Source organism: Pollachius pollachius (genome assembly GCF_949987615.1).
Source record: "Pollachius pollachius genome assembly, chromosome: 2".
Taxonomy (NCBI): Eukaryota; Metazoa; Chordata; class Actinopteri; order Gadiformes; family Gadidae; genus Pollachius; species Pollachius pollachius.
In genome coordinates this window covers 2,018,065-2,043,505 of record NC_136935.1, presented here as the reverse complement: position 1 = coordinate 2,043,505, position 25,441 = coordinate 2,018,065, and the positions used below count along the sequence as shown (strand labels likewise).

The 25,441-nt window shown below is 47.5% G+C and overlaps 2 protein-coding genes across 2 annotated transcripts; one reads left to right on the top strand and one right to left on the bottom strand.

Annotated features, from left to right (window-relative positions):
- Nucleotides 1-526: 526 nt before the first annotated feature.
- On the top strand, nt 527-16,593 carry inpp5f (inositol polyphosphate-5-phosphatase F). The gene is given in 21 exon segments (XM_079729273.1): nt 527-995; nt 2,850-2,930; nt 3,252-3,388; nt 4,191-4,319; nt 4,512-4,679; nt 4,830-4,886; nt 5,432-5,630; nt 6,252-6,431; nt 6,809-6,876; nt 7,129-7,253; nt 7,367-7,444; nt 7,590-7,710; nt 8,283-8,411; nt 9,589-9,706; nt 10,224-10,422; nt 10,898-10,969; nt 11,063-11,136; nt 11,742-11,870; nt 12,024-12,111; nt 12,805-13,527; nt 13,529-16,593. Coding segments are annotated over 21 exon segments (3,357 nt in total). The 5' UTR covers nt 527-898; the 3' UTR covers nt 13,914-16,593.
- Nucleotides 16,594-16,848: 255 nt separating this feature from the next.
- Nucleotides 16,849-25,041, bottom strand: mcmbp (minichromosome maintenance complex binding protein). Its single transcript, XM_079730430.1, has 16 exons — nt 24,874-25,041; nt 24,552-24,643; nt 24,233-24,373; nt 24,051-24,092; nt 23,860-23,949; nt 23,343-23,481; nt 22,949-23,094; nt 22,414-22,511; nt 21,070-21,245; nt 20,830-20,953; nt 20,495-20,618; nt 19,678-19,843; nt 19,123-19,256; nt 18,164-18,328; nt 17,549-17,637; nt 16,849-17,063 (listed from the first exon to the last, which is right to left on the bottom strand). The coding sequence occupies exons 1-16, from the start codon at nt 24,929-24,931 to the stop codon at nt 16,937-16,939; spliced, it is 1,911 nt and encodes a 636-aa protein (XP_079586556.1). The 5' UTR covers nt 24,932-25,041; the 3' UTR covers nt 16,849-16,936.
- Between the last annotated feature and the right edge of the window lie 400 nt (nt 25,042-25,441).

Below are 25,441 nucleotides of genomic sequence, written 5' to 3'. Positions count from 1 at the left end.
AAGGCAATGGACGTTGTTATTGTTCCAAATAAAAATCTAACTGACATAAATTGCTTATGAGTGATAATGTTATAACAAATGCATAATACACGATAAAGGATCCTGCAAAACCAATGGCCTGGTTTTAGAAAAATCACACAGAATAAACATTATTTGACTTCTGCTGAAAGTTTAACATGTTAATGGCTCTTATTTTGACATATTCCCACAATTTCTGAGGATGGCATAAGCTCCTGCCTTTGCTTTTGTCTCGCAAAAAATTGAAGACTACCGGTTTTGCGTCTCCAAATAGTCAGCGTATTTTTTCCACCTCAGGGATCCATCTCAATACCCCGTCAGAAATATCGCACACAATGTGATACCTCTCTGTATTTATCTCCATCAGCAATAAAAAAAAACATTAAGACGACGGGGGAAGGTACGCTGCAGTGATCTAGATGAAAGGTGTTTAATGCATCGGGGTGGTCCTAGTGGATGGCGCGTCAGGTAGAGGGTCACGTGTGTTTGTTTGGAGCAGGAAACAGACGCGGCTGGAGCGTCGTCCAGAACGAAGACGCGGCTCACGGAGAGCCAAGAACCCACACCAGTCCCGAATTTGAATGACCGTAACATGATTTTGAGAAGGACTGCAACGCGCATTGAAAGCGGGACGTTACTTTTCTCCTGTCATGTGTCAAAGTCAAACCAAGGAATTTGTTAGGCATCCAGCTGCTGCTAGCGTGCTAGCGGGCTAGCTAGCGCAGCAGCCTGCACACCCGAGCTGAGCTATCCTCTGCTAGCCAATAGCTTTCTGATTCAACCCGCTCCGTTCTCTTCGGGCAGCTAAGACGACGGATTGATATTAGTAATCTATTTATCTTGACAGCCGGCTACACGGTTGCCTAAAGTGAAGGGCGTCATGGAGCTGTTCCAAGCCAAAGACCATTACATCCTTCAGAGCGGCGATAGAGCTCTGTGGTGCAGCCGACAAGATGGGACCATGAGCGTCAGACCTGGTAAGCACTGGGTTTCAGCCTCTACGTCTGATATCACCTCTTTCAGTCATCGTGCCTCATCTTCGTCCACAAGAAAACAATATTCTATATATAACAATATAACAGTATTCTCTCGGGCGGACATCCATGGCCCGATAACACGTTCATAGTGGCATACAGCGTCATAAGGTGGTTGTTGGTTGACACCAGCAGGTCACGTAAACTCCTTCTTTCACACCTGTATTCACAGTGAGTTGTTGACGTTGCGTCAACTTTTCTTTTGCAACGTCCCCTTTTATTATGGCTGTCAAATACATCATGATTTCCTCTATGATTCAAAATGTCATGTTGTTCGATCCGTCCACACCCTCTACCTAAACTCAGTTTCCGTTGTGTTTCCTATAACCACCTCCTCTCCAGAGCACATTCTTGTACAAACATGGGCGTAGTACTAGTAACTTTTATTAAAGAGCTTCCTATGACATGGTCATTAAGCCATAAGATGGCGATTACGTCCGTGTTTCACAGGCTGAGAGGACATAAGGTCCTTATCTTTTGATGAAATCTTTATTCATTGCATGTAGAGAATCATGTAGAGAAGTGAAAAGAAGATTAAGACAACAACTCCAATGATCGTATAAACGCTTGCTTTATTGTTGAGAAACGGACACAAATTATATTTCAATCATACATTTTAGCTTAAAACATCCTATATTGACTTTGCCAGGATAATTACCACATGTACCACATTTCTGGAGACTTGTCTTTGGTGTGTCTGTGTTATTTTCTGTCTTGGTACGGTGTCAAGGTAATTTGGATTAAGTCTAGTAATAAAATGTAATAGCAGCTAACCAAATGTACTGACGAAGTACCGGTAGAGATAGCGAAAGGCTTTGCATCCTATCTTCTCTTTTGCTTGAAGTCATACGGGTGTGCAGCCGTCCTGAACCGGTTTGGGTTGCACACTCTTCCATTATTTAATTGGAAAAGGGTTTCGACTACTCATTGGGGACGGTGGACACCAGTACACTGTAGTCAATTCCCGTGATATTGTATATTCCACCAAGGGACTCCAAGGTATTATTGTGGTAGTTTTTGTTTTGAGATCAGGGTGATTCCTGTGGCTCATATAACAGGACGGGTATGTTTCTGAGGCTGCTTACAGTCCAAGCTCTCTGCACTTTGCTGGTGTTATCATCTGCCCTTTTTATTTCCTTTATTATTATTATTATTATTATTATTATTTTTTTTTTTTTCATACTATGATAGATTTATTTCTTTGGTACTTTTTAAAACAAAATTGTACACAGACAGTTAGATAGATAAAGTGCAGATAAAGTGCTCTCTTGGGCAAAATCAACCCTCACATGAAAGACGAATTCACAGATATATAACAGGAAATGGTGAAATGGCTAAAATAAGATCAAATAAAGAATCTGCCATTGATAAAAGATAGCGGTTGCCCCTAGTGGAGCACTCCACCACGACCGAGAACACGGCAAACTTGATCTGATGTTCCCACATGTGTCATGAGACACCTCACTGTGTTTTCTCCAAGCTGAACAGGAAAATGTTCACGAATATGTGTTTGAACTTGAAATGTGGCAGTCTTCCAAAATTGCGTCAGGTTCCTTGCGTTTGCTTGTTGGTGACTTTGTGTGTGTGTGTGTGTGTGTGTGTATGTGTGTGTGTACCCAGGGTGGCACAACCATGACTTGTTACCTATTGGTCTATTTCTGTGTGCATTTTAGGGGCTTACTTTGGAAAAATCTCTTACAGGGCCCTTCCATGTGGAAGTAGTGTTTCAGGTTCTGACAAATTGTCCAGTGTCTTCTTCTAACTACCTTTCTACTTTATTCCCTGTTTTCATTCCAGCAACTGACCTACTTTTAGCTTGGAACCCAGTGTGTCTGGGTCTAGTGGAAGGAATCATTGGAAAGATACAACTTCACACAGGTTTGTAAGAAATGAGAATGGGTTTCAAACTATTTATTCTCAACTACTTTGTCAGACTAACAAGGTTATCCACATCATGCCTACAACAAACAAATTATCCGCTGCACAAGGAAATAACTTATAGCATGAATAACATTGATAACAAATATAATTTTCTTCTTTGTCCCAGTTGGCTGTCTCTTTTTGCCTACTAAACTGAGCTGATTATCTTGAGGCCGATAAAATAGCAAGTTTTATCACACACACTATGTCGAATGCGAAGAATCCGTGACCCATGATGCGTCTCTTCCCTTCTACATCCCGCCCTGTTCCCATTGGCAGATCTTCCTCTCGGTCTGGTGTTAATCCGTCAGAAAGCATTGGTTGGCAGGTTGCCTGGTAATCACAAAGTCTACAAGATCACCAAGATCGCGGTCATTCCTCTGTCCGATGAGGATCCCCAGGAGCTCGAGTTAGAGGTGACCACTCTAATATTTCCCTATTCACCTGATATCAAGTGCTCTCTGTTGGATCTCATTTGCTAATGCTTGTGAGTTGTACTCTTTCAACCTCTCGTCATTGTACTCAGGCCAGCCTCACTGCATGAGTCAGTATGATTCATCACTTAGGTGAAACGTGGAAGACGATTATTTTAAAACATTCAATGCACGCCCGCGCACATGCACACACACTGTTTTCTTTTCATGCACCCATGGAAAATTAGGCTGTGGAAGAATTAAGAATTATTGCTAAGATTTAAGTCTTTCAGGGAAGCTTCATGGATGATGAGACAGAATATTTTCAAGTGAGTAATTTCCAAGATGGTTAATCATCCTTATTAGATTTTCCTCTAGACCCCATTCCTGCGTACATCCTCTTTGCCCATCCCAATAATTACTCCATTCCTTGTGGCTAGAAATCCTGTAGGACAGTATGGCTCGAAGAAATTGTTGTAATAGATTTTTATGTCACTGTATTTTGTGTAGATGGGCTGTATGTAAGTATCGGTTCGCTCTTTAGCTGTGCTCAGAATAGATTCAATGCCTCCCAGGGTTTCAGCTGTAGACTGTTGTTGTTTTGAGTAGGAAGGTACTTTGATAGAACAATATGAAGGCCTTGTGACTTGAATCCGTCGACATCTATGACCGCTTTCATTCAAAACTGGAGCATGGCTTTCCAAAATGGGTTAAAGATCCTCAAGAAAGTGTACGACTTAGCGCAGGTTTTTGATAATATCTACAACAACGAGAATCCTAATATAAATGGTGTACACGTTTGCAGCTCTGCAAGAAGCATCACTTCGGCATCGACAGGCCAGAGAAGCTGGCCATGTCTCCGGACGACTCCAAGTTCCTCATGAAAACCTTAACGCAGATCAAGTCCAATGTGGCCGTGCCCATCAAGAAAAAGGTAGTGAGTGACAATGCGATGGTCTCAGATTTCATTTTCTTTCCTCCGTCATCGTTTTATGTTTTATGTTATATTTTCCATTTTTTTTTATTTTCCTTTCTGTTGTTTTCCCTGCCCACCTGCTGTCTGTTGTGCTGTTGTTCGACCACCCAACACCCTCCCGTCCCAACCCAGTACGCCCCTGCCTTCCAGGTGAAGGAGAACAAGGAGCGGGAACGCATGGAGAGGCGGCTACTAGACGAGCTGTACAAGGTGTTCATGGACACGGACTCCTTCTACTACAGCATGACCTACGACCTCACCAACACCGTTCAGAGGCAGGGCGACTCCGGCAAGTCCGACCTGCCCCTCTGGAAACAGGTGAGTTCACTGTTGACGTCACGCGCACGCTCTCGCACGCCCTCGCACACAAATGGAACGTACACTTTTGATCCAGTAATTTATATTCATATCAAATAACAAAATTATGTTTTGGTTGACCTTCTCCTTTTTATTCAAATTCTGTGCCAGGTCGATGATCGATTTTTCTGGAACAAACACATGATTCAGGAGCTGATTGACCTCCAGGTAACGTCTTTTTTCGTACAAAAAGCGAAACCTCAACGCATGACTCACTGCTCTTTCTGAGGAATAAATGCAGCGAAGCATCCCGAGAGAAAAGGCTGTCTTCACAGTTTGGGGATGTGTGCTATTTCAAAATGTTCTCTTAAGCACAGATTGCGACGCTTTCAGAGGATCACAGCCTCTCTGTCACAAATATGAATAGATTTATAAAAGTAATAGTTGTTGGGGATAAATGTTATGTAATTAGTCTTTAGTGTGAAGGGCTGATTATGGTCCCACGCTCACGCAACGCAGACGCTTCGACGCAGTCCTGAACCTTTATGGTTCTGCGTCGGGTTTTAGTAGGCGGACCAATCACAGCCCTTGCTGCTTCGTCGCCTCGACGGAAGGTCAACACTTTGGGGAGGCGCACGTCCGGCCCTGGCGGTGGACGCAAGGAGGGTCCGCGAGGACGTAAGGGGTCCGTGGGACCATAGTGAGCCCTTAGGTCTACCTAGCAGTGTGTTTTTAAAAAAACGTGTTTCGTATCGCACTCCCGCACCCCCCAGGACCCCGAGGCAGACTTCTGGGTGACGCCGGTCATCCAGGGCTTCGTCCAGGTGGAGGAGCTGGTGGTGAACTACAGCGAGAGCCCCGACGAGGAGCGGAGCAGCCCTGAGACACCCCCCCAGGAGCTCACCTGCGTGGACGACATCTACCCCCGCTTCACCGTGGCCCTCATCTCTCGCCGGAGCCGCCACCGCGCAGGTACCGTCGAGATCGCCGCCGCCGCCGCCGCCGTGCAGATTTGTAGCTGTTTGATGGAGATAATCCAACCGTAAATGCCTGAATATGCTTGTATTGACTTTCATCAACCAGACTTGTGTCATAACATCATCAATCATTAACAATTATTATAAGCGTGACGAGACGACCGCCTGGTCCACGATTGAGATCTCAATCACGGGATATTGCCCAATATCCCGAGATAGCGAACCAATCAAATTGCGCCATCTTAGGAGGTTCGCGTGTAGCATATACTAAACCGCACCAACAGACATTAGACCACTATTTTAAAATCAGCAAACAAATCCAAAAACTTTTTCAGTTTTACTCCAGCATTTGCTCTACATTCATTGCGGCTGAATGTATCAAGTCCCATTTCTGTATCCACCTTGTGGCCCCTTGTCGCACACAACGTAAAAGAACCTCGCACAAATCTCCCTTTCCCCAAGCAGTGTCGCCCCGGCCAGGTTCACACCGGGTTGTGGTTTAATTAATTCACCAAGGTGTTTTTTTGTTACGCGCCGCGCAGGGGACACCCGATCCGCTCTGTCGATGATGTGTAAGTAAAGATGATTACCCCCCCCCCTCCTCTTCCTGCCAAAGGCATGCGCTACAAGCGTCGGGGCGTGGACACGGACGGCCACGTGGCCAACTACGTGGAGACGGAGCAGCTGATCCACGTGCACAGCCACACGCTCTCCTTCGTGCAGAGCCGCGGCTCGGTGCCCGTCTTCTGGAGCCAGGCGGGATACCGCTACAACCCCCGGCCGCGCCTGGAGAAAGGTCAGCAGCACGCCCTGTGGTCACGTGACACCGCGTCGGGTCATGTGTCGTAGGACGAGCCGCTTTTGTCTTCTTTGATGTGGATCTAGATTGAAGTAGGAACAGAGACTCTGATTTCCGAGGTGTTTTTTTAGAAGAGGTTTGCTGTTTGGTGGATCGTTTTTACTGGCGTCTTTTCAGTAGCACGGTTACAAACGTATCCAAGCCTGAAGTGCAAATTGAATCCGGGTGGTGTTAATCCTATATTCTAACAGTTGAGCTACATACGGCCGCTCTATTAGGTTGAATCCCTATTATGAAGTCCCATCCTTTCAAATGTATTACAAGTTAAAATGAACAGCAGATTATTAATTGATACCATGCCTTTCTTGTTTCAGGGGAGAAGGAGACGGTCCCTTTTTTTGCTTCCCATTTTGATGAGCAGCTAAGAATTTACCAGAAACAGGTGAGGGGTACTGAACCAAGTCCTGCTTTGTGGTCGATAGCGGACCGCATCCGCTACCATGATCCAAAGAATCTCTTGTTGACCATATAGCATATTAACGCAAGATCTCATCGTTGATCAAAAGTGGGTGACTCACTCTGAAGTCTCCCAGTGGGTCCTGAAGGTCGCGTTGAGTCATGTCCATCTGCCTGAATGTCACTTCAGACCGACCGGCTGACTCCAGCATGACACTTTCCCCTCCTTCTTGTCCAGGTCATCATCAATTTGGTGGACCAAGGCGGGCGCGAAAAGATAATCGGCGATTCCTATCTGAAACAAGTCCTCCTTTACAACAACCCAAACCTCACATATGTCTCCTTCGACTTCCACGAGCACTGGTAGGAGAATGTACTCGTCCGGGAAACCAGTGGAATGTTTAATCAACTATAACAATAAATCATTACTATAGGTGATAACTCACTTAACCCTGTCATTCTCTCTCTTCCCCCAGCCGTGGTATGAAGTTTGAGAATGTGCAAGTACTGACGGATGCCATCTCTGACATCATCACGGACATGAAATGGGGCTGGTGAGTGTCCGGCCCGGTTCCTTCTGGGGCGTTGGGCCGCAGCTCTGAAATCATAAATTAGATCATCGTGTGTTAGTTGATTATGGATTTGAAAAGCGTCTCCCAGTGGGTGTATCCTAGAGTGACCCGGTGTACCGACTCCCAGGGTGGACCAGGCGGGCGTGATTTGCCAGCAGGACGGGATCTTCCGGGTCAACTGTATGGACTGTCTGGACCGGACCAACGTGGTGCAGGCTGCCATCGCCCGGGCCGTGATGGAGCAGCAGGTGAGATCCGTCCCGAAGCTAACCGGCCGCCAACCTCGGCTCATGTTTGTGGCACGACGCCAAAAAATAAATGGAACCATATGTTAATGCTGAGCACAGAGTGTGATTGTAGGGAGGATGTGGTTTCTTTTTTTGCTCGCTTTGTTAAGGTCTCATGTCTATTTTGGTAGTGGAAGTTTTTAAAGATGCATATCTCTGGAGACACTGCTGTCGGGCTCACGACTTGAAGCCTTCCCCTTTTTGATGTCTTAACAGACGTGGGGTTAAATGAGGCAGGGCCACCTGCGTCAATACCATTTCTATTAGTCGTATAGTCTTCAGCTCATGTCATCTCCTGCCACAAGAATCTTTCAAAAAGAATGGGGGACTTTAACCTGATAAAATACACGTCCATATTTCCCAAAATGGTCTTAGAGGAGTGAGCATGTCAGCGTTCAAATGAAGATCAATACGCAGAAGAGTGTAGAGCAGAATGGACGTGTCTATACGAAGCCGAGTGCAGTGCTGTATTGAAGTAGGCGGTGCGAAGGGCCGTGTGCTGTGTTAATCACCATGGTAACGTCCTCCTGCAGCTGAAGAAGCTAGGCGTGATGCCTCCAGAGCAGCCCCTCCCCTCCAAGTGCTACAGGATCTACCAAGTCATGTGGGCCAACAACGGAGACACCATCAGCAGGCAGTACGCCGGCACGGCGGCCCTCAAGGTACGCCCCGGGCCCCTTGGCCTTCCTGTGTAGCGAGACAGAGTGCACCGTGTGCCAGGGCTGCTCGATTATGGAAAGAATCATAATCAGGATTATTTTGGTTGATGTTGAAATCCCGATTATTCAGAAGATTCAAAAGAGTTTAAAAAACGTGACGTGTTTATCCAGCATGTCCCTCCGAAAAAAGACGTTGCAGAACTTTCGCCTTAAGAAAAAGACATGTTAATCATTTAATTGAATCATTGTTTGTTGGTTTTTTCTGCCAGGTTGCGCAGGTACCATTTAGGTTTTGTGTAAAGGTGGCTTTTTCAGTCCGAACTCTGTGGTTGATTAAGTAGTATATTGTTAGAAAAGTAATAAATAAGATTATAAAAATTATATAAAATTAGAACTAGAATTTCTATGGTGATCGAGTGATGAAAGAATGTTACAATGTATGTTGACATTGCAAATATATAGTTTGAGATCCCAGTCATGTGATATTGCCCAATATCCCGAGATAGCGAACCAACCAAATTGCGCCACCTTAGGAGGTTCACGTGTAGCATATACTAAATTGCAAATATGCATTAGAAAAGGAACTGGGAAGGGGAACCGAAAATACGTCAAATGTCAGCAGGACGACAGAGCATTTTAGTCAACATACATGAAAAACACAAGATCAAATGCTTAATATGTAAAGAATTAATTGAATCAAAGTGAGAATTGTACGTACTCTCATGATTCTTGCACTTTCGGGGTTGCATCTTCGTGGTTGAAAAGTTGTTTAGGACGAAAGCGTCAGCTTTCAAAGGTGATATGTCAAAGTCAAATTATTAAAAGATAAAAAAAAAATATATATATATATATTAAATAAAGAAAAAATAATATTCAAGTAACAACAGAATAAAACAAAACAAGATTAATTGAAAGCAAATGGAAAATAAATGAGTTTTTAATTTATTTTTAAAAGAAGTTATGGTTGGAGCAGGTTTCATTGCTGTTGGTAGTTGGTTCCAACAGTGGACGGCATAATGGCTAAACGCCATTTCACCCTGCCTAGACCTGACCCCCGGCACAGCCAGCTGACCAGTGTCGGTAGTTCTAAGTGGCCTGTTGGATCATTAAAGTGTAGTGGTTCTACCTACCTGACCCATGCTCGGGGTCCGAAGGTAACGGCGTGTGTGAATGATTGCAGGGGGACTTCACCAGGACCGGCGAGCGCAGGCTGGCAGGCGTGATGAAGGACGGCGTGAACTCGGCCAACCGCTACTATCTCAACCGCTTCCGGGACGCGTACAGACAAGCCGTTATCGGTAAGGAGGGACCCGTTGTTCTTGCCCGAAAAAACTTGTCACTAAACTGAGTAGCCAAAGACAGCACTGCACTTTTGACATCTCTCTCTCTCTGTCCGTCTCTCTCTGTCTGTCTGTCTGTCTGTCTGTCTGTCTGTCTGTCTGTCTGTCTGTCTGTCTGTCTGTCTGTCTGTCTGTCTGTCTGTCTGTCTGTCTGTCTGTCTGTCTGTCTGTCTGTCTGTCTCTCTCTCTCTCTCTCTCTCTCTCTCTCTCCCCCTCTCTTTCCTCTCTGTCCGTCTCTCTGTCCCTCTCTCTCTCTGTCCCTCTCTCTCTCCCCCTCTCTTTCCTCTCTGTCCGTCTCTCTGTCCCTCTCTCTCTCTGTCCCTCTCTCTCTCTCTCTCTGTCCCTCTCTCTCTCTCTCTCTCTCTCCCTCTCTCTCTCTCTCTCTCTCTCTGTCCCTTTCTCGCTCTCTCTGTCTGTCTGTGTCTCTCTCTCTCTCTCTCTCTTTCTCTTTCTCTTTCTCTTTCTCTTTCTCCAGATCTGATGATGGGCCTGCCGGTCACAGAGGACCTGTACTCCATCTTCAGCAAGGAGAAGGAGCAGGAGGAGAAGGAGCAGGAGAGCCAGAGAGGAGTCCAGGAGCAGGTCAGCCTGCTGCTGCAGACCTACATGCAGCTGCTGCTGCCCGACGATGAGAAGTTCCACGGGGGCTGGGCCCTCATCAACTGTGACATGAGGTTGGTGGAGCCGTTGAGCCTGGCTGTTGCCAGACCAGGATCAGCCGTAGGTTGCACGCTGCTGTCGTTCTCTTCAGCACGAGAGGCGTGATCAACGGGCCTAGTTCGACTGCTCTGTACGCGATTGGCTGCCTGCCGTCGCTTCCCTGTCGTCGTTGTGTTAAACCAGCCAATAGCGCGCCGGGCGGGGGGGAAGCCAGCTTGGTGATTGGCTCCCGCAAAAACTAATCGGAAGCAGAAATAAATGTATTGCTCTTCTCCAGACCCTTCTGCGGGGTGAATTCAAATCGCCGGCAGAACGGGCGGGGGGGTACCCAGTCTAGGAGGCGTTGGCACCGCCCCATCGAGGCTCAAAGCCCTCCTCATTAAATATTCATGCGTTCTTTACAACCGGACGGTGGTACTACGAAATACTACGGAACTGTTCCACTCCCTGAACCTTAACACTGACTATTTATATATTTTTGATCCATAGCATTATAGATGCCACCAACAAAGATGTTGATGTCCTGCTTCTACTGTCCAACAATGCCTACTACATTGCTTAGTAAGTAAATACGTTAACATTTTTGTCTTTGTTACTGGTTTGATTTACGAGCACCGTTTTATGAGGTTGACGGTATGTCTTCCTCCTGATCAGCTATGATGAAGAGGCCGACAAAGTCAACCAGTACCAGCGCCTTAATTTAGAGGGAATGGAGAAGATTGAGATCGGTAATGTATTACACTCGAATTACACTGGAAAGTTAAAATGTCACTAAAATTGAAAATGAACCATTCCGAGAAATGTCAAACTAGCTCTAAGCAATATCACACATGAGGGAACAGTTTAAAAAGCACCATTTAGTCGTGAACAGTAATTAGCGACTACCGATTTATGATTTGTTGATTCAGTCATTCATAAACATTTTCCTGCACACTAACTTGCTCCTTTGTCTAGGTAAACACACACCGCAGGTCAGATACTTTGTATCACAAACATTTATGCTTCGTTTATCTTTTCTTGTGCAGCAAGTGAAACAATAGTCTGTACACTGTCATTCATTAGTGGCTTGTGTGAATTGATGAGTCAACAGCTTTTGATCGTTAATGTTATGAACGGTTATTAGAAAACCCTGTGCAGTGGGGGGATATATGCACAGCTAAAAGCCCCAGTGCTGCTCTACATCAGCCCTCATGGAATGCCCCTTGTCCAATCAAGTTACCGGGTCTGACCTTTCTATCAATAAATTAAAAAAATAAACACAATTCTTTTGTGTTGTGCACGAGTGAAGCAGTGCGTGACGAATACAACAAGTAGTTGCTTGTTTGTGTTACAGGTCCGGAGCCCACGCTGTTCGGGAAGCCAAAGTACTGCTGCATGCGTCTGCATTACAGGAACGAGGAGACCAGCGGCTACTTCCACACGTTACGGGCGGCCACGCGCAACCCGGAGGACGACGGGAAAGGTGAGCTTTCAGAAGGACCGAACTCTCTCGCAGCTGTTTAGCGTTTAAATGTCTAAATGACGCAAAACACAAAAAGACACAATAAGACAGAGACCAAATGACAGAAAGGGCGGCATGCATGTCTGGTTGACCTGCATTCTCAATACCTTTCAGACACACTCCAATGCATAGCTGAGATGCTGCGCATTACCAAAGAAGCCCTGGGGCTGGACCTGCTGGTGGTGGAGAAGAGGCTGGAGAGGTAGGCATGGGGCAGGGGACAGGGGGCAGGAGGCAGGAGGCAGGGGGCAGGAGGCAGGGGGCATGGGGCAGGGGACAGGGGGCAGGAGGCAGGGGGGCAGGGGGCAGGAGGCAGGGGGCAGGGGGGCAGGAGGCAGGGGGCAGGAGACAGGGGGGCAGGAGGCAGGAGGCAGGAGACAGGGGGGTAGGAGGCAGGGGGCAGGGGGCAGGGGACAGGGGACAGGGGGCAGGAGGCAGGGGGCAGGGGGCAGGAGGCAGGGGGCAAGGACTCACTCTGGTCCCTGAAGCCTCCAGGGTGTTTTGGATTCTGTGTGTGTGTGTGTGTGTGTGTGTGTGTGTGTGTGTGTGTGTGTGTGTGTGTGTGTGTGTGTGTGTGTGTGTGTGTGTGTGTGTGTGTGTGTGTGTGTGTGTGTGTGTGTGTGTCATAGTATAATGCAAATCTGGAGACAGATGTTTTGTTTATCCATAAGTGTTGGGTGTAATATCTTATCATGTGGGTCTTGTAAAGGCATGTGAGTTTCGAACCTGTTACATTATCAATATTTCTTCCCAACATGTTAGGATCTTTTTCTCCTTCTTTGTAAATTTGGATACAAATAAATGCATTTAAGTGTGTGCGTCTGTCTGTCTGTCTGTCTGTCTGTCTGTCTGTCTGTCTGTCTGTCTGTCTGTCTGTCTGTCTGTCTTGTCCCAGGCGGCAGAGTAAACCTCATGAAGACATCATGGGGATCCAGAAGCAAAGCGTGGAGCAGGGCGCCTCGGGGCTCGCCCAGGGCAAGAGCTTCCTCCTCAACAAGTTCTCGTCGCTCAACCAGAAGGTGAAGCAGACCCGGACCAACATGGGCCCCTTCAAGCCCCTGGGCCGGCTGACCACCTTCTCCAAGCCCGACGTCAAGGTCAACCACCTGAAGCCCGCCATGCACGTCAACCTGTGGAAGTCGGACAGCAGCCTGGACACGTCCGACGCCGCCGCCCCGAAGGACCTCGGGGGCGACCCCGACTCGGAGGTCTCCTCCGACTCCGACTCGTACACCTCGGACCCGGAGCGCGCGCGCGCCGGCTCCCTGGAGAACGTGGACTACGTGCTGCCCAGCTGCGGCATCGTGGTGTCCAACCCGCGCCTCGCCAGCCGCTCCCAGTCGGTGGAGCTCAACGTGTCCGCCGCCGCCGTCCGGGTCGCCGCCGCCCCGGTCGTCGCCGCCGACGACGACTCGCCGGGCTCCGCCTCGGTGGCGGAGGAGGCCATCCTCATCGACTTCGGGACGCCCGTCGACGCCTACTGCCACCAGTTCGCCCAGGACGCCCAGACCAAGCCCGTGGAGGTGTTCGGAGAGGTCAAGGCCGCCCCTCCTCCCGATGACCCCGCCGCTCCCCTGCCGACCCCAGGCCCCGCCGACGGCCAGGCGGACGCAGAGCCGCGCCCCCCCCCCCGAGCTCCAGCTCCCCCGACCGTCCCAGCTGGACGTCCAGACCACTACCTCCGCCCCCGGCCTGCTCACCGTCCACAAGCCCGGCTCGGCCGCCTCGGGGGGGTCCCAGCGGAGCCTGTCGTCCCAGGTGGAGGGCTGCCTGGGGCCCTCGCCCAACGACAGCAACGGCAGCCGGGTGGTGTCCCCCTTCGCCAAGATCAAGAGCTCCATGGTCCAGGTGGCCAGCCTCACGCAGGCCGGCCTCACCCAGGGCATCAACTTCGCCGTGGCGAAGGTCCAGAAGAGCCCGGAGCCCGACGTGGTCAACGAGGCCCAGGAGAGCGAGCTGCGGGCCATGTTTACACAGTGCCAGACCCGGATCATTCAGATCTAGCGCTGGTCCCCGGCTTTCAGCAGGATTTTTGTAGTCGTCGTCGTAGTGACGTGTAAATAGACTTATGGTAGCGGTAGCCTAAGCTTGCACAAAGGGCCTCGTCTTCGTCAGGAACCTCGCTTTTAAATATCGGCCCTTTAGTTCCGTCGGTCGGACGTTTGCCGTTGACTCTCGCACAGGAGATGCATCACGTTACTCTGGCGTCGTTATGTTTACATGCACACTATATCATGCTACTACTGCTTCTTTGAGCTCACTGGAAATCATTCCATTATTCTTCCGCGTAATATTCCGTTCATAGTTTCCTTGTATGTATTGTACATTTAAGTGTATTTCTTACCAAATAGCTGATATTTATACAGAAAGATTTAGAAGACAATACAAAGCAATAGTTTTGTACTATGTTAAGAAAGGTGGATATATATGTATGTTTGTAACCCAGATGGATAGAGGATAAATCTATATATTGAATTGATAGACGTTTTATTAGTGTTCAACAGGAATACACAATGAGAGAGAGCAGACTAAGTGATCAGACTGAATTTGAGTGTTCATGCCAGACAAGATAATGTGGTTTACTGTGCTTATGTACGGCTTACAATCCAACAGGGCCCATAAGGATGCAGTATTGGTGTGCATGTAAACATATCGGTCTTCGGGAATCCATCCAACTTAAGTCCTACGGCTGCATGTGAAACAAAGGTAAATAAATCTTAAACGCATGGAAACGCAGGACCAACTCCACATTTCCCATGCATCTTTTGTGCCGGTCAGCGATTGCGTCTGTATTTGTCATACAGACCCTGTTTATAGCTGCAGTTCTTAACACTGGTGGTAGACAATGACCAAATCTATTTTGAGATTTTTCTTTTATTGGTTTCCCCAAAGGTCGGCTAGGTGTTAAATATTACCCGTCGTGTTGCCGTCCAACTGACAAGGTGGCATAGTTTAGGCCCATGTAATATCAGTGTTGTCGAGTGTAGCCTAGCAACTATAGAAATCAATAACCACACCAGAAGTATACGTCAATACTGGTTTGACACGTATAGTGACTATTGTATGTATAGCTGTTTCCCAAGTAGAACTTTCCCATCAGTGGTTTGTCCATACACGCATTGGCTTTTATATTGGTCGCAGGAAACTTAATTTGAGGTCTGCGCAAGTTGGTTTCAAGTCAAATCAACGGCTGGAGTTTTATGATGCTAATGCTTGTACTAGTTAACTTTTTGGAAGGTGCGTTTTTGAATTAATCTCCTCGGGGCGGACATTGTTTGTTTACTTTGCATGAGAGGGACTGAGAAGTAGCATTAGGTATATGCAATTTAACCCTGCCCAAACAGTAGACACTGTTCAATGCTTTATGCACTCCCTGAATCGAAAGCATCTAAAGCATTCTTGCCTTAATAGTAAATTGAAGTGGGATTGTACATATATATCAGGTATTTATGGCAAATCTACCTTTTTAACGTCAGTTTTGTTCCATGTTACATCTAGTGTACTGTATACAGTATGAGACGTGTTCAGGGTAAGCGTGTGCGTGTGTTCTTGAGCTTTATTTTGGGATGTTATTTACTGGCACAAGAGTTCTATATTCTGTATGGGATTGCTTTTAACGAGCAGAGCAACTTTGAGATAACTGAAATACCGTCGGTAACATTTGTATGTATGTATCTAATGTAAAGGATGTTTGGGTTTTCTGTGTTTGCACATCCGCTGCTGTTGAGTGCTCTCATGTCTCCCAAGGTATATATGTTAGTCTGCTGTTAATCTTGGTAGGAATATATATATATATATAGTCATAACATTAAGACGACTACTGTTCTCTTACTGTAATGACTAAGGTTCACTTATCTGGTGTTGGCTACTTCCCTGTGTTGTAAGATCCTAAGATTGATGGGCAATGGATGCACCTTTTTGTGGTTTGCTCAACTTTATTTAGCCTTTTTTCTGTATTTCACTCCTGGGTTAGCTTATTTTTATTTGGATTTATTTTCAATCATTTTGTAGCATATGCTGGTGCTCCGCGGCATTAGCGACCCGTCTGTTACTGAAATGGGCTGATGTTGCTTAATGCCGCCATAGCTTAAAGACAGAGGCTTTAGGTGACGGCTGTACTGCAAGAGGAGTGAACCTACTGGCCATGCAAGAGAATAGTGACAGTGTTGGGTCATTTTAAGTTCTGCAAAATTCAAGGTCTCTGCTGTATTGAATTAAAGAGGGAAAATAGTCAATCCAAATAGGCCAGAATCATGGGTGTCTTAATTTGAGTTATTATGCAATAGCTGGTTTAGTAATGTTTACCCAGGTGAAGTCTCTCCCTTCTTTTTTTGTAACCCTCTCACACAAAGTGCTTTTGAAACCACATTTTCATTTGTCTACGGTATTAATTCCTGCCCCTCCATTAATGTACCATGACAGTTGTGTCAACATGATTAGAGGTCCAAGCATATAATTGCACTGCATTTGGCACATTTTACCAGCATTTGCACCATCCGTTATCTTCTGTCCATGGCTGTAGTTCACTTCTATATAACAACTGACCCATTTGTCCTGTTTTCTCCATTGTGTGTTCAGATTTTATTGTAAATTAAAATACCCTATTTATTCTTGTCTTCTCTGGGGTGTGCTAATTGAACAATGTGCACTGTAAACTTTTGACCAGGATTACATTCCTTGGGAATAAAAGTTGAAGAGTGACCGAGTGTATGGATTGTTGTGAGGTTTATTGTTCATTCAGGAGGGAACGCAATCATTCTCAAAGGGATTGTTTGATAGTTCAAAAAAAGATTGATACTTACAAAACATTAACATTACGTCTTTGTATGACGCAAGACTTTTTTTTCCTGACGGACATGCCTTGTGTTAAGATAGAAACTTACGTTAAACCGTGAACTCATTATCCTAACAAAATCAAAGATAACAAAAATACATGAAACATGAAAAACAACTTTTATTACAAAACATTTCTGGAACCTTTTGAATCAGAAGAACTCGTCACCGTCAGACAGTGTCTGATATTCCCATCAGGGCTCGTTGCCGTTGAGGCATCCTTGCGGCTCGCTCCGGCTCTTCCTCAGGGTCTCGATGTGCTTGGCCCTGCCCCAGGCCTCGGTGGACAGAGCGCTCTGGCCCAGGCTGAGACACAACAACCTGCCCACGAGGAGACACCTCAGTCATCGCAGCCTGCCTCCACAACTTATGATGTGAAAGACGAATTTCTAAGGAGAGCTACCAAACAAACTTGGTTCGTTTCAAAGCGAATGTTAGAATTGTAATCGTGTTCCAATCTTAAAGGCGGATTAACATTAACCATTTTTTGTGTTTTGTTTAAACCAATGTCCACGACAAATCCTTAAGCACGCATCTATTCTTGACCAAATCAAATCAAGAGATTTTAAGTGTAAATTCTCTCATCACCAACCGGTGGTTCTCATACTTTGTTTTAATCAATAACTCATACATTATAATGCCCAGTCACTCTCCCATCTATTGGCCTGCACTTTAACTGAGGGAGGGCTGAGACAGGCTGTTCCCAGTCCATTTCCTGCTCCTTTATTAGCACTTTGCCCTTTTAACAAATGGGATGAAGAACTCATTAAAGGAGAGCCTTAGGCCTGGCCGGGGACTTGGCATACCTGGCTACAACCAGCAGGCTGTGGAGGTCGTCTGCAGAGATGCTCTGCGGGTCGTCCTTCCTCATGTCCACGAAGTCATCCTCGACGGCCTGTGGAGAAGGGGACGGTCCGGCTGGGTCAGCAGCGATACTATCTCCTGGGTAACTGACGCAGCACTTCCACCAACACGTACATCAGTATATGCAAACGATAGATTTAACTTATCTATCCTGCAGGGCATTGTAAAAAAAGCTAGTTTGCAACTAGATTAACAAATGAAATGCTTTCATTCAGTCAGTCGAAGCTATAGTCTCCCTGCTACCAGAAAAATAAAATTGCTTAGAGTTAACCTCCAAGGTGTGAATCTCTTGGTGGTTCATGATTGGATTCGCGAATCAAACCAATTCAAAATCATCTCGATCCAGTTCATATTAATGTCCGGACCTAATCTAGTCTGCTGTGACAAGGCAGAGTAGAGTGTATAAATAAGATTGTTTCGTTTTTGTATATTTAAAAAATGTACATCAACTGATTGCAATACTGGGAACACACAAAGGCAAACCTAAGATAGTCGTGCATCTATTCAGAATCCTAGAAGACGATGGACGTTCTCCTCCACATCGTTCAGGGCCTTACCTTGGTGACCTCCTCAGAGATGCTGTAGTCCAGGGTGCGGGCCACCGTCAGGTAGAGCCGGAACTTGTTGAGCTGGGAGGACGACTGGGCTGTGTGGGCGGAGCCCAGGTACGCCTCCATGTTGGGGGGCGTGACCTGAGGCTGCAGGTGAACGTGGCAGTCCGACTGGGAGACAGATGGACGGACAGAGAGAGGAGAGGATGAAAACAATGTCGCCGGTGCACGCGAGGTGTATACACACGACGCTACTGTGATCCTCGTGTGTACGGGATGAAGGCATAATTGTTAATCGTGTGACATCCTCCCCACATATACATGCCCACACACACCCCGACACACACACACGCCCCTGTCATGGTGTGTAAATGCTCATTCATATATTGTATCCACCATGGAGAACACCGAATAATGTCAGCTCTTTAATATTTATGTCCCCCTATCACATGGCAACCGTACGCAGGCCGTTTGGCTCACAGTGGCACCTCTGCCGTTCACGCGACGCGCACGCCACAAAGCGCGGGGACGACATGCGAGACGAGCCTGGCTTCCCAGCAGCTGTGGGGCTGCCTTTAGGAGCGAGGTCGCCGTTGGTAACCCACCGCCACCAGAAGCTCCAGCCGACACACCCACAGTTGTTCTGCTGGCTCTCCGGCTGCAGCCATGGCAACAATTTAGAGCAACGCACAGGAATAGACTACACCGCATTCCTCTGCCTCTTCGTGGCCCCACGGGACCACCCCTCCCCCTCCCTTTGCTGGGGAGGGGGGGGGGGGTCAGCCCGGTCTCTGATCCGCTTCGGAAACCTAACCCCTTACCACAGAAGTTGAGCTGGCAGTTCTCTCTCTCTCTCTCTCTCTCTCTCTCTCTCTCTCTCTCTCTCTCTCTCTCTCTCTCTCTCTCTCTCTCTCTCTCTCTCTCTCTCTCTCTCTCTCTCCCTCTCCCTCTCTCCCCCCCCTCACCGGCAGCAGCGACCGGCCCTCCGATGCGATCAGCACGTTGATGTTGGAGGGGAATTCCATCTGGTGGTAGTTGAAGTCATAGTCCACCTTCTGCCACGAGATGACGTTCCCCAGGGCGGTGATGTTGCGCACGCCTGCAGGTCCACATCCAACATTTAGAACCAAGCCAGCAAACAGAGCACTGAACAGGGCTCGGCTGTTCAAAAGTAATAAAAATGTCACAAACCTGCACAGAGAATCTGTAATCCACTTTCTTATATTATTATAAGTATTTGATTAGTTCGTGATTCAACGTTCATCCCTTTTTACACACAAGAATTCTACTTTAAAATGAGCAAAACCAACCAATAAATAGAACGAGGTAATCCATCAGAAGCGGGTGCATCAGTTCCGATACACCCATAGACACACGTTTCAACCCAGCAGAATAAACCGCCCCCTAGCGGTCTCTCATCCGCCGCTCTAGCCCTGACGTGGGGCGTCCGACCTGCCCCAGCCCCCCACCCAGCCGGGCATCACGGGGGGGGGGGGGGGGGGGGGGGGAAACCCCCTCACCTGCGGGGTCGAGCTGGCCCTGATCCAGCTGGGTCTCGTCCAGGTACAGGGAGGTGTTGGCGGCCAGCTGCAGCAGCCCGCTCTCCAGCCGGTTGGCTACGTAGTCCTTCCTGGGGACCAGCCGCAGCTGGTTCAGGTTCTGCAGAGTCATGCTGAGGCGGTACGACTGGGGGCGGAGGGAAGCAAAGAGGAGGCGTTCGTGTTGACGTGCGGAGGATAAAGACGAGCCAAACGGGACACCCACTGTCACCCAACGCTGCCCCAGCCTCCTTAAATACCCTCCCCGTCCCCACCCCCGTGGTGAACCGGTCCATTCTGTACCCTGAAACCCCCAGGGGTAGGGCTGGGCGATTAATTGAATTTTGATCGCGATTTTAGTGTGGTTTTTTTTCTTCATTAAATGTTTTATAGAAAGTGCAGACAGCTGGATACATACCTGTACATTATTTTAGATTTGAACATTTTCTTTTTGACCATTTAGAGTATTTTGTTTCGGGTGAAATTTCAAAGTTCTCTGTTACAAAGTGTGTTTTGGGAGAGCCATGCTGAGACATGTTTTCAAACTCAAAAATGATCGTGATTATGATTTTTTCCATAAATCGAGCAACCCGAACCCAGGGTCATGAATAATCCTGTACACACTTTTACCACGACATAAAATCGGTGTCTTAAGACGCAATAATGAATCGAACATTCGAAGAACAGGGCCGTGTAGGAACAGATGGCGTCAGGAAACAACATTTCTGGAGCTCCATCGAGCGCTTCCCGTCGAGCCGCGTCATCCGGGGGTGAACCGAGGCGGCGGCGGCTGACTCACGCTGGGGACGAGCTGCTGCAGGGCGCGGTACAGCTGCTCCGTGTAGGCGGGGGCGGTGGCATAGGGGCAGCCGCTCAGGTTCAGCGTGAACTTGCCCAGCGGGATGACGTCCCGCCGGGCGTATCTGCAGGGAACAGAGAAGACAGGATGACCGGAGCCCCCGACGCACCAGGGCACCCGGGGCCGGCCTCAGGCTCACACGGGGCCCTCCGAGGGCCGGTTTTTAGGGGGGGATGGCATTTTTAGTTTTCAACACTACATCCGTGAGGTCTGGGGAGGTTGGTTTCGGGGCGTGTGTGTTGGCGGCGTATCGGCTCTCCGCCGGGGACACGTACACGTTGGAGATGAGGTGCAGAAGGAGGTACTCAGCTGCCAGCGCGTCCCCCAGAAGGAGCTGAGCGAGGTAGGCCAGCAGCTCGCCGCGGACCGACACCATCTCGCTCAGCGTGGACGCCAGTGCTGCGGGGGTGGACAAACCGTTAGTAAAGTTCCTCCCGCTGTGGGGGGGGGTGCGTGGACCTGGTGTGAGGGTCAACCCTGTGCAGGCCGCTGAACGGTGTCATGTAGCGTATTACATGCAGCGCTGTCCTCCGGGGCAGCAGGGGGCAGCAGAGGGTTGTTGTGCGTCAGGCGCTGGGTGTGGATGAGGTGGAGGCGGGGTACCAGGGAGGCAGGGGGGCGGTGGACCCGCAGCTCCTCCGCCGTCTCCATGCACTCGGCGGGGTCCAGGATCAGCGAGGAGGACGCGTCCCTGGGGAGGGAGGAGAGGTAAGGGGGGCCCCGGATGTCAAAGGCCCCGTGACACGCCACCAGGGGTGAGTGGGGTTAGCCGCCACAGGCCGTTTTGAAAAGCTGCCCCTTGTGACATCACAAGTGGGCGTGTCCACCTAGATGTGTGACGCAGGGCTGCTCGATTATGGAGAAAATCCTAATCACCATTATTAAATATTATCAATAATAATAATGTGAATATTTAAATCACGATTATTCAAACGATTATTTTTCGAGTTTGAAAACATGTATTTGTTCAGCATGTGTCTCCCCCCAAACAACACTTAGTAACTGAGAGCTTTGAAATTTCTCCTTGAAAAAATACACAAAATGGTAAAAAAGAAAATGTTCAAATCTAAAATAATGTACAGATATGTGTCCAGCTGTTCTATTATATTAGTTTTTTGATCGTTTGACGATAAAATCGAAATCGAGATCGAAATCCGATTAATTCCCCAGCCCTAATGTGACGGAGAGATGAGCAACGTCTGCTACAGTCCACAGGTTAGGCTCTTAGACTGATCTATCCAGCGTACATCTAGGTGAACAGGCCCACTTGTGATGACATAAAATGTATACTAACATACACACACGATGATTGAAGTCATGCACTTTTACCCACACATGAGAAAAAATGCGCACAACTGATCATTGAGGACACAATGTGTGACATGAGAGTTCCTCCAAGTAAGTAGGCAATCAAAACACTAGGAAGTAGGAATTGAAAACACTCAATAATAAAGTTCTTTCCACTTTAGGGGGCATCGCTGGGCTGGCTGAGGGGGAGTGAGTGGGAGGGGCTTGGGGAGTGAGTGGGAGGGGCTTGGGGAGTGAGTGGGAGGGGCTTGGGAAGTGTTGATAGTAAGGATCTTGTAAACAAAGGGAGAGGTACGGCCTGGCCAGCCTTTTATAGGATGGGATTTCATTGATAACATTATTGAAATCACTATCGATCAGCATTGACTAGAGATACGTCCAGGTTATTTTGAGCAGCAAGTCAGATGAAATGTTACGCATTATGACTTTAGGACACGTTAAAGAGCAGTTCATCTAACGTGGTCGTCATTCAAACGCATTGGATCTATGGATCCAGAAACTGTAATGAAATTATGGTAAAAGAAGATGTAAGAAAAGCAACAAGCGCTCACTTCTGGTCGATCAGTGCGCTCAGCGCGGGGTTAACGGAGAGGACCCCGTACACCTCCAGGGTGTCGTTGAGCTTGAAGCTGTCCCAGTCCGTGTACACCTGGGGGAGGTGGTGATAACCTCAACACTCACTCGTTACTCATTCACCAACATGGGGCACAGACGGCGTTAACGTCTTACACAGCTGTACTGATAGCACACCTTCACGGTCTGGCGATATGGCCAAAAGCTCATTTAAAAAATGAGGTCAAAAGGTCATTTAATATGTCTATAAATGATATACATCTCGATTTAGCATTTTTTCTGGGAAGACAATGAATAAATTAACAAAATAGTCAATCACAAGGTAAAGCCCATTTTTGTATAATCCTATGACAATTAAATACTTGACAAATGAAAAGTACAGATTCATTTGCAAATTTTACTCATAATTACTTCTGAACACAGGGTGAAACTATACAGAAAGAAATCTAAGTACAGCAGCCATTCCCAGCCTTTAGGATCAAAAAGACAGCAAACGGGACCTAGTAGGCGTACCTTGACCAGGCAGGCGGGGCCCTGTTCCCCAGGCAGGGGGAAGTTGAGGTCCAGAGGGGGGTTTGATGCTTTCTGCCCGGAGGGGGCTTCCGTCTCCTGGCGTTTACAGTCACCGTTGCCCTGCGACTCGGCGGCCGCTTGGGTCCCTAAGAAAGAAGGGGATGAATAGTTTGTACTAAAAAGAAGAAGATAACAACGACCAGAATCATCTCTACATCTGTGTTCTTGCCAGCGACGCATACTTAAATGATGTTCCAATATATAAGAGAGAGAAAGAAGTGTGCTTTGTACATTCAGACACAGGACAAAGAGTGAGCGTGAGAGAGAGAGAGAGAGAGAGAGCGAGAGATTGTTGTTGTTTCTACTAAAGCGTCACCATCTCTCCCCGTCGTACCGTTGTGTGCGTGGCCCTGCGCTTGAGGCTGGGTGTCCATGTCGTCTTCGTCATCGTCGTCTTCGTAGCTGCGCTTCTGTCTGCTGGGGACGTAGGAGGTGGAGGGAACCACCCTGGCCTGGCAGGCACTGGCGTAGCTGTGGGTCAGAGTTAAGGGTCCAGCAACCACACCCAGTCCAGAATACAAAACAGTACATGAAGACTACTTAAACCACTAGCTTGGTGGAAATATATCATTGTTGAGAACTGAAGTGCTTTTCCCTTATCAGGGTTTAAACTATAATCCATCTTTCCCCACCAGCACGTCCAGACAACCGAAAGACAAGTCAAAAGTCAGACCAGCGTAAATAATGTCATATTTTTACATATAAATTAATTAACCCCCATCTCCAGTTGGTTTGGGGATGTGTTTGCTTACGCCTGCGCCAAGACAATACATCTCTAACATTTGTTTGCAAACCCAGTCTGCGCTCACACAAGCACACAAACACAAACAGTCCACCACACAAGAGGATATTTCCTTCACCCAGGGACTTTCTCCAGGTATGGGAACACAGTAGAAGGTCTGTCTATCAGAAGTCACCATATTGGCAGAATCCAGATCCACCTGGGAGAAGCAAGACAAGGGTATGTTAAAGATGTGTATCAATGCAGCCATTTAAAAGGCGTTGCTATCACTGCTACTGATCGCTACAGAGTCTGACTCACCCCCCATTCAGTGACGTCTTTGTACTTTCCACATCTCAAGACCTGTGGAGTTGAGCAGAAACAATGAATACATAACATCTCATATCGAGAAGAGCAGAGGCAGGGTTGTGTATTCATTGCGCACGTACGCACTCGCACAAGAGCATTTGCAGAAAAGCGGTTTGGATTAAGGAAGCATTTACTCTGGCCTTGGTGGAAGGATCCACCGTGTCGTACGCTCCCATGTAGAACTCGGGATCGAACATGTCTTGGATTAAACAGCGGAACTTCACAAGACTGTTGGGCTTCAGGTAATGCAGAGGGACGTCGTTCAAGGACGGGACCTATTTGAACAAAAAACAACCCACAAAACTAAGAATGACCACAGCCTTTAGAATGTTACATTCTCGAGTGTATTTGATTAGAAATACTTTATATTTCAAAAAAAGTGTTTTCCCTTTTTCCTCCCCCCGACACTGAAGGCATCGTTTGAAAAACACATCAACAATTCGCGTTGATTACCCATGTATGAGCGTCCTTCTCCATCAGTCGCTGTCTGAAGAACTCTGTTACTTTCGCTTCCCATCCGGAATCACAACTGTTCTGGGACGCACCTGGTGGAACACAAAGGGCGATGCATCTCATGTAAACAAGCCAACAAGTCACCGATTTATTTCCATGGAGCAAAAAGTTGCTTCACAACCTTTATTTTCTTAAACTGACATTTATATGAAAGTATCGGTGTGTGAACAACGACTGAGTTTCGGAGAAGTCGAAAAGCAACGTAGCAGTGTTAGCGCTGTGTTGTAGCTGTCATGCGGGAGCGTCTCAACTTGAATCTCACCAAACATCTCCTCCACCACACCCAGAGGGTTGTTAATCCAATCGTTTGTAGAAGGCATGATTCGACAATGGACCCTTCGATTGACAAGTAAAACGAACAAAGCCTAAAATAGTTATTATACTTGTTTTGTGTTGTGTCGACTTTCTACAGTCCGCGCACACGCTGACCAGACACCAGAAGTGCTGCTCTCATGGCGGGAAATTTGCGTCACTAGTCACGGAGAACAGTTCGCTTGTTTTTGTTCACCGGTCAGCCTGACACCACTGAGTATAAAGTTTGTACTCTCACCAACTACTTACCAACTCAAATATAGTGATTCAATTTATTAAATATATTTAAGTTAAGGGATTACTGTTACAAAGCGGTATGTTCTGATCTAAGATTAAGATATGTTCTTTACAAAGATGCTGTAGTTGCGCACATTGTGTAAACCTTCCACGCCTGCAGGGGGCAGCACCTAAATGACCTGCTGCCTAACAACCATGAATAAAGCGCCTCCAACCCGATGTGACTTTCACCGATCTACAAATGATAGTCTGTCCGGGGCAACCATAGCTCACACGCATAC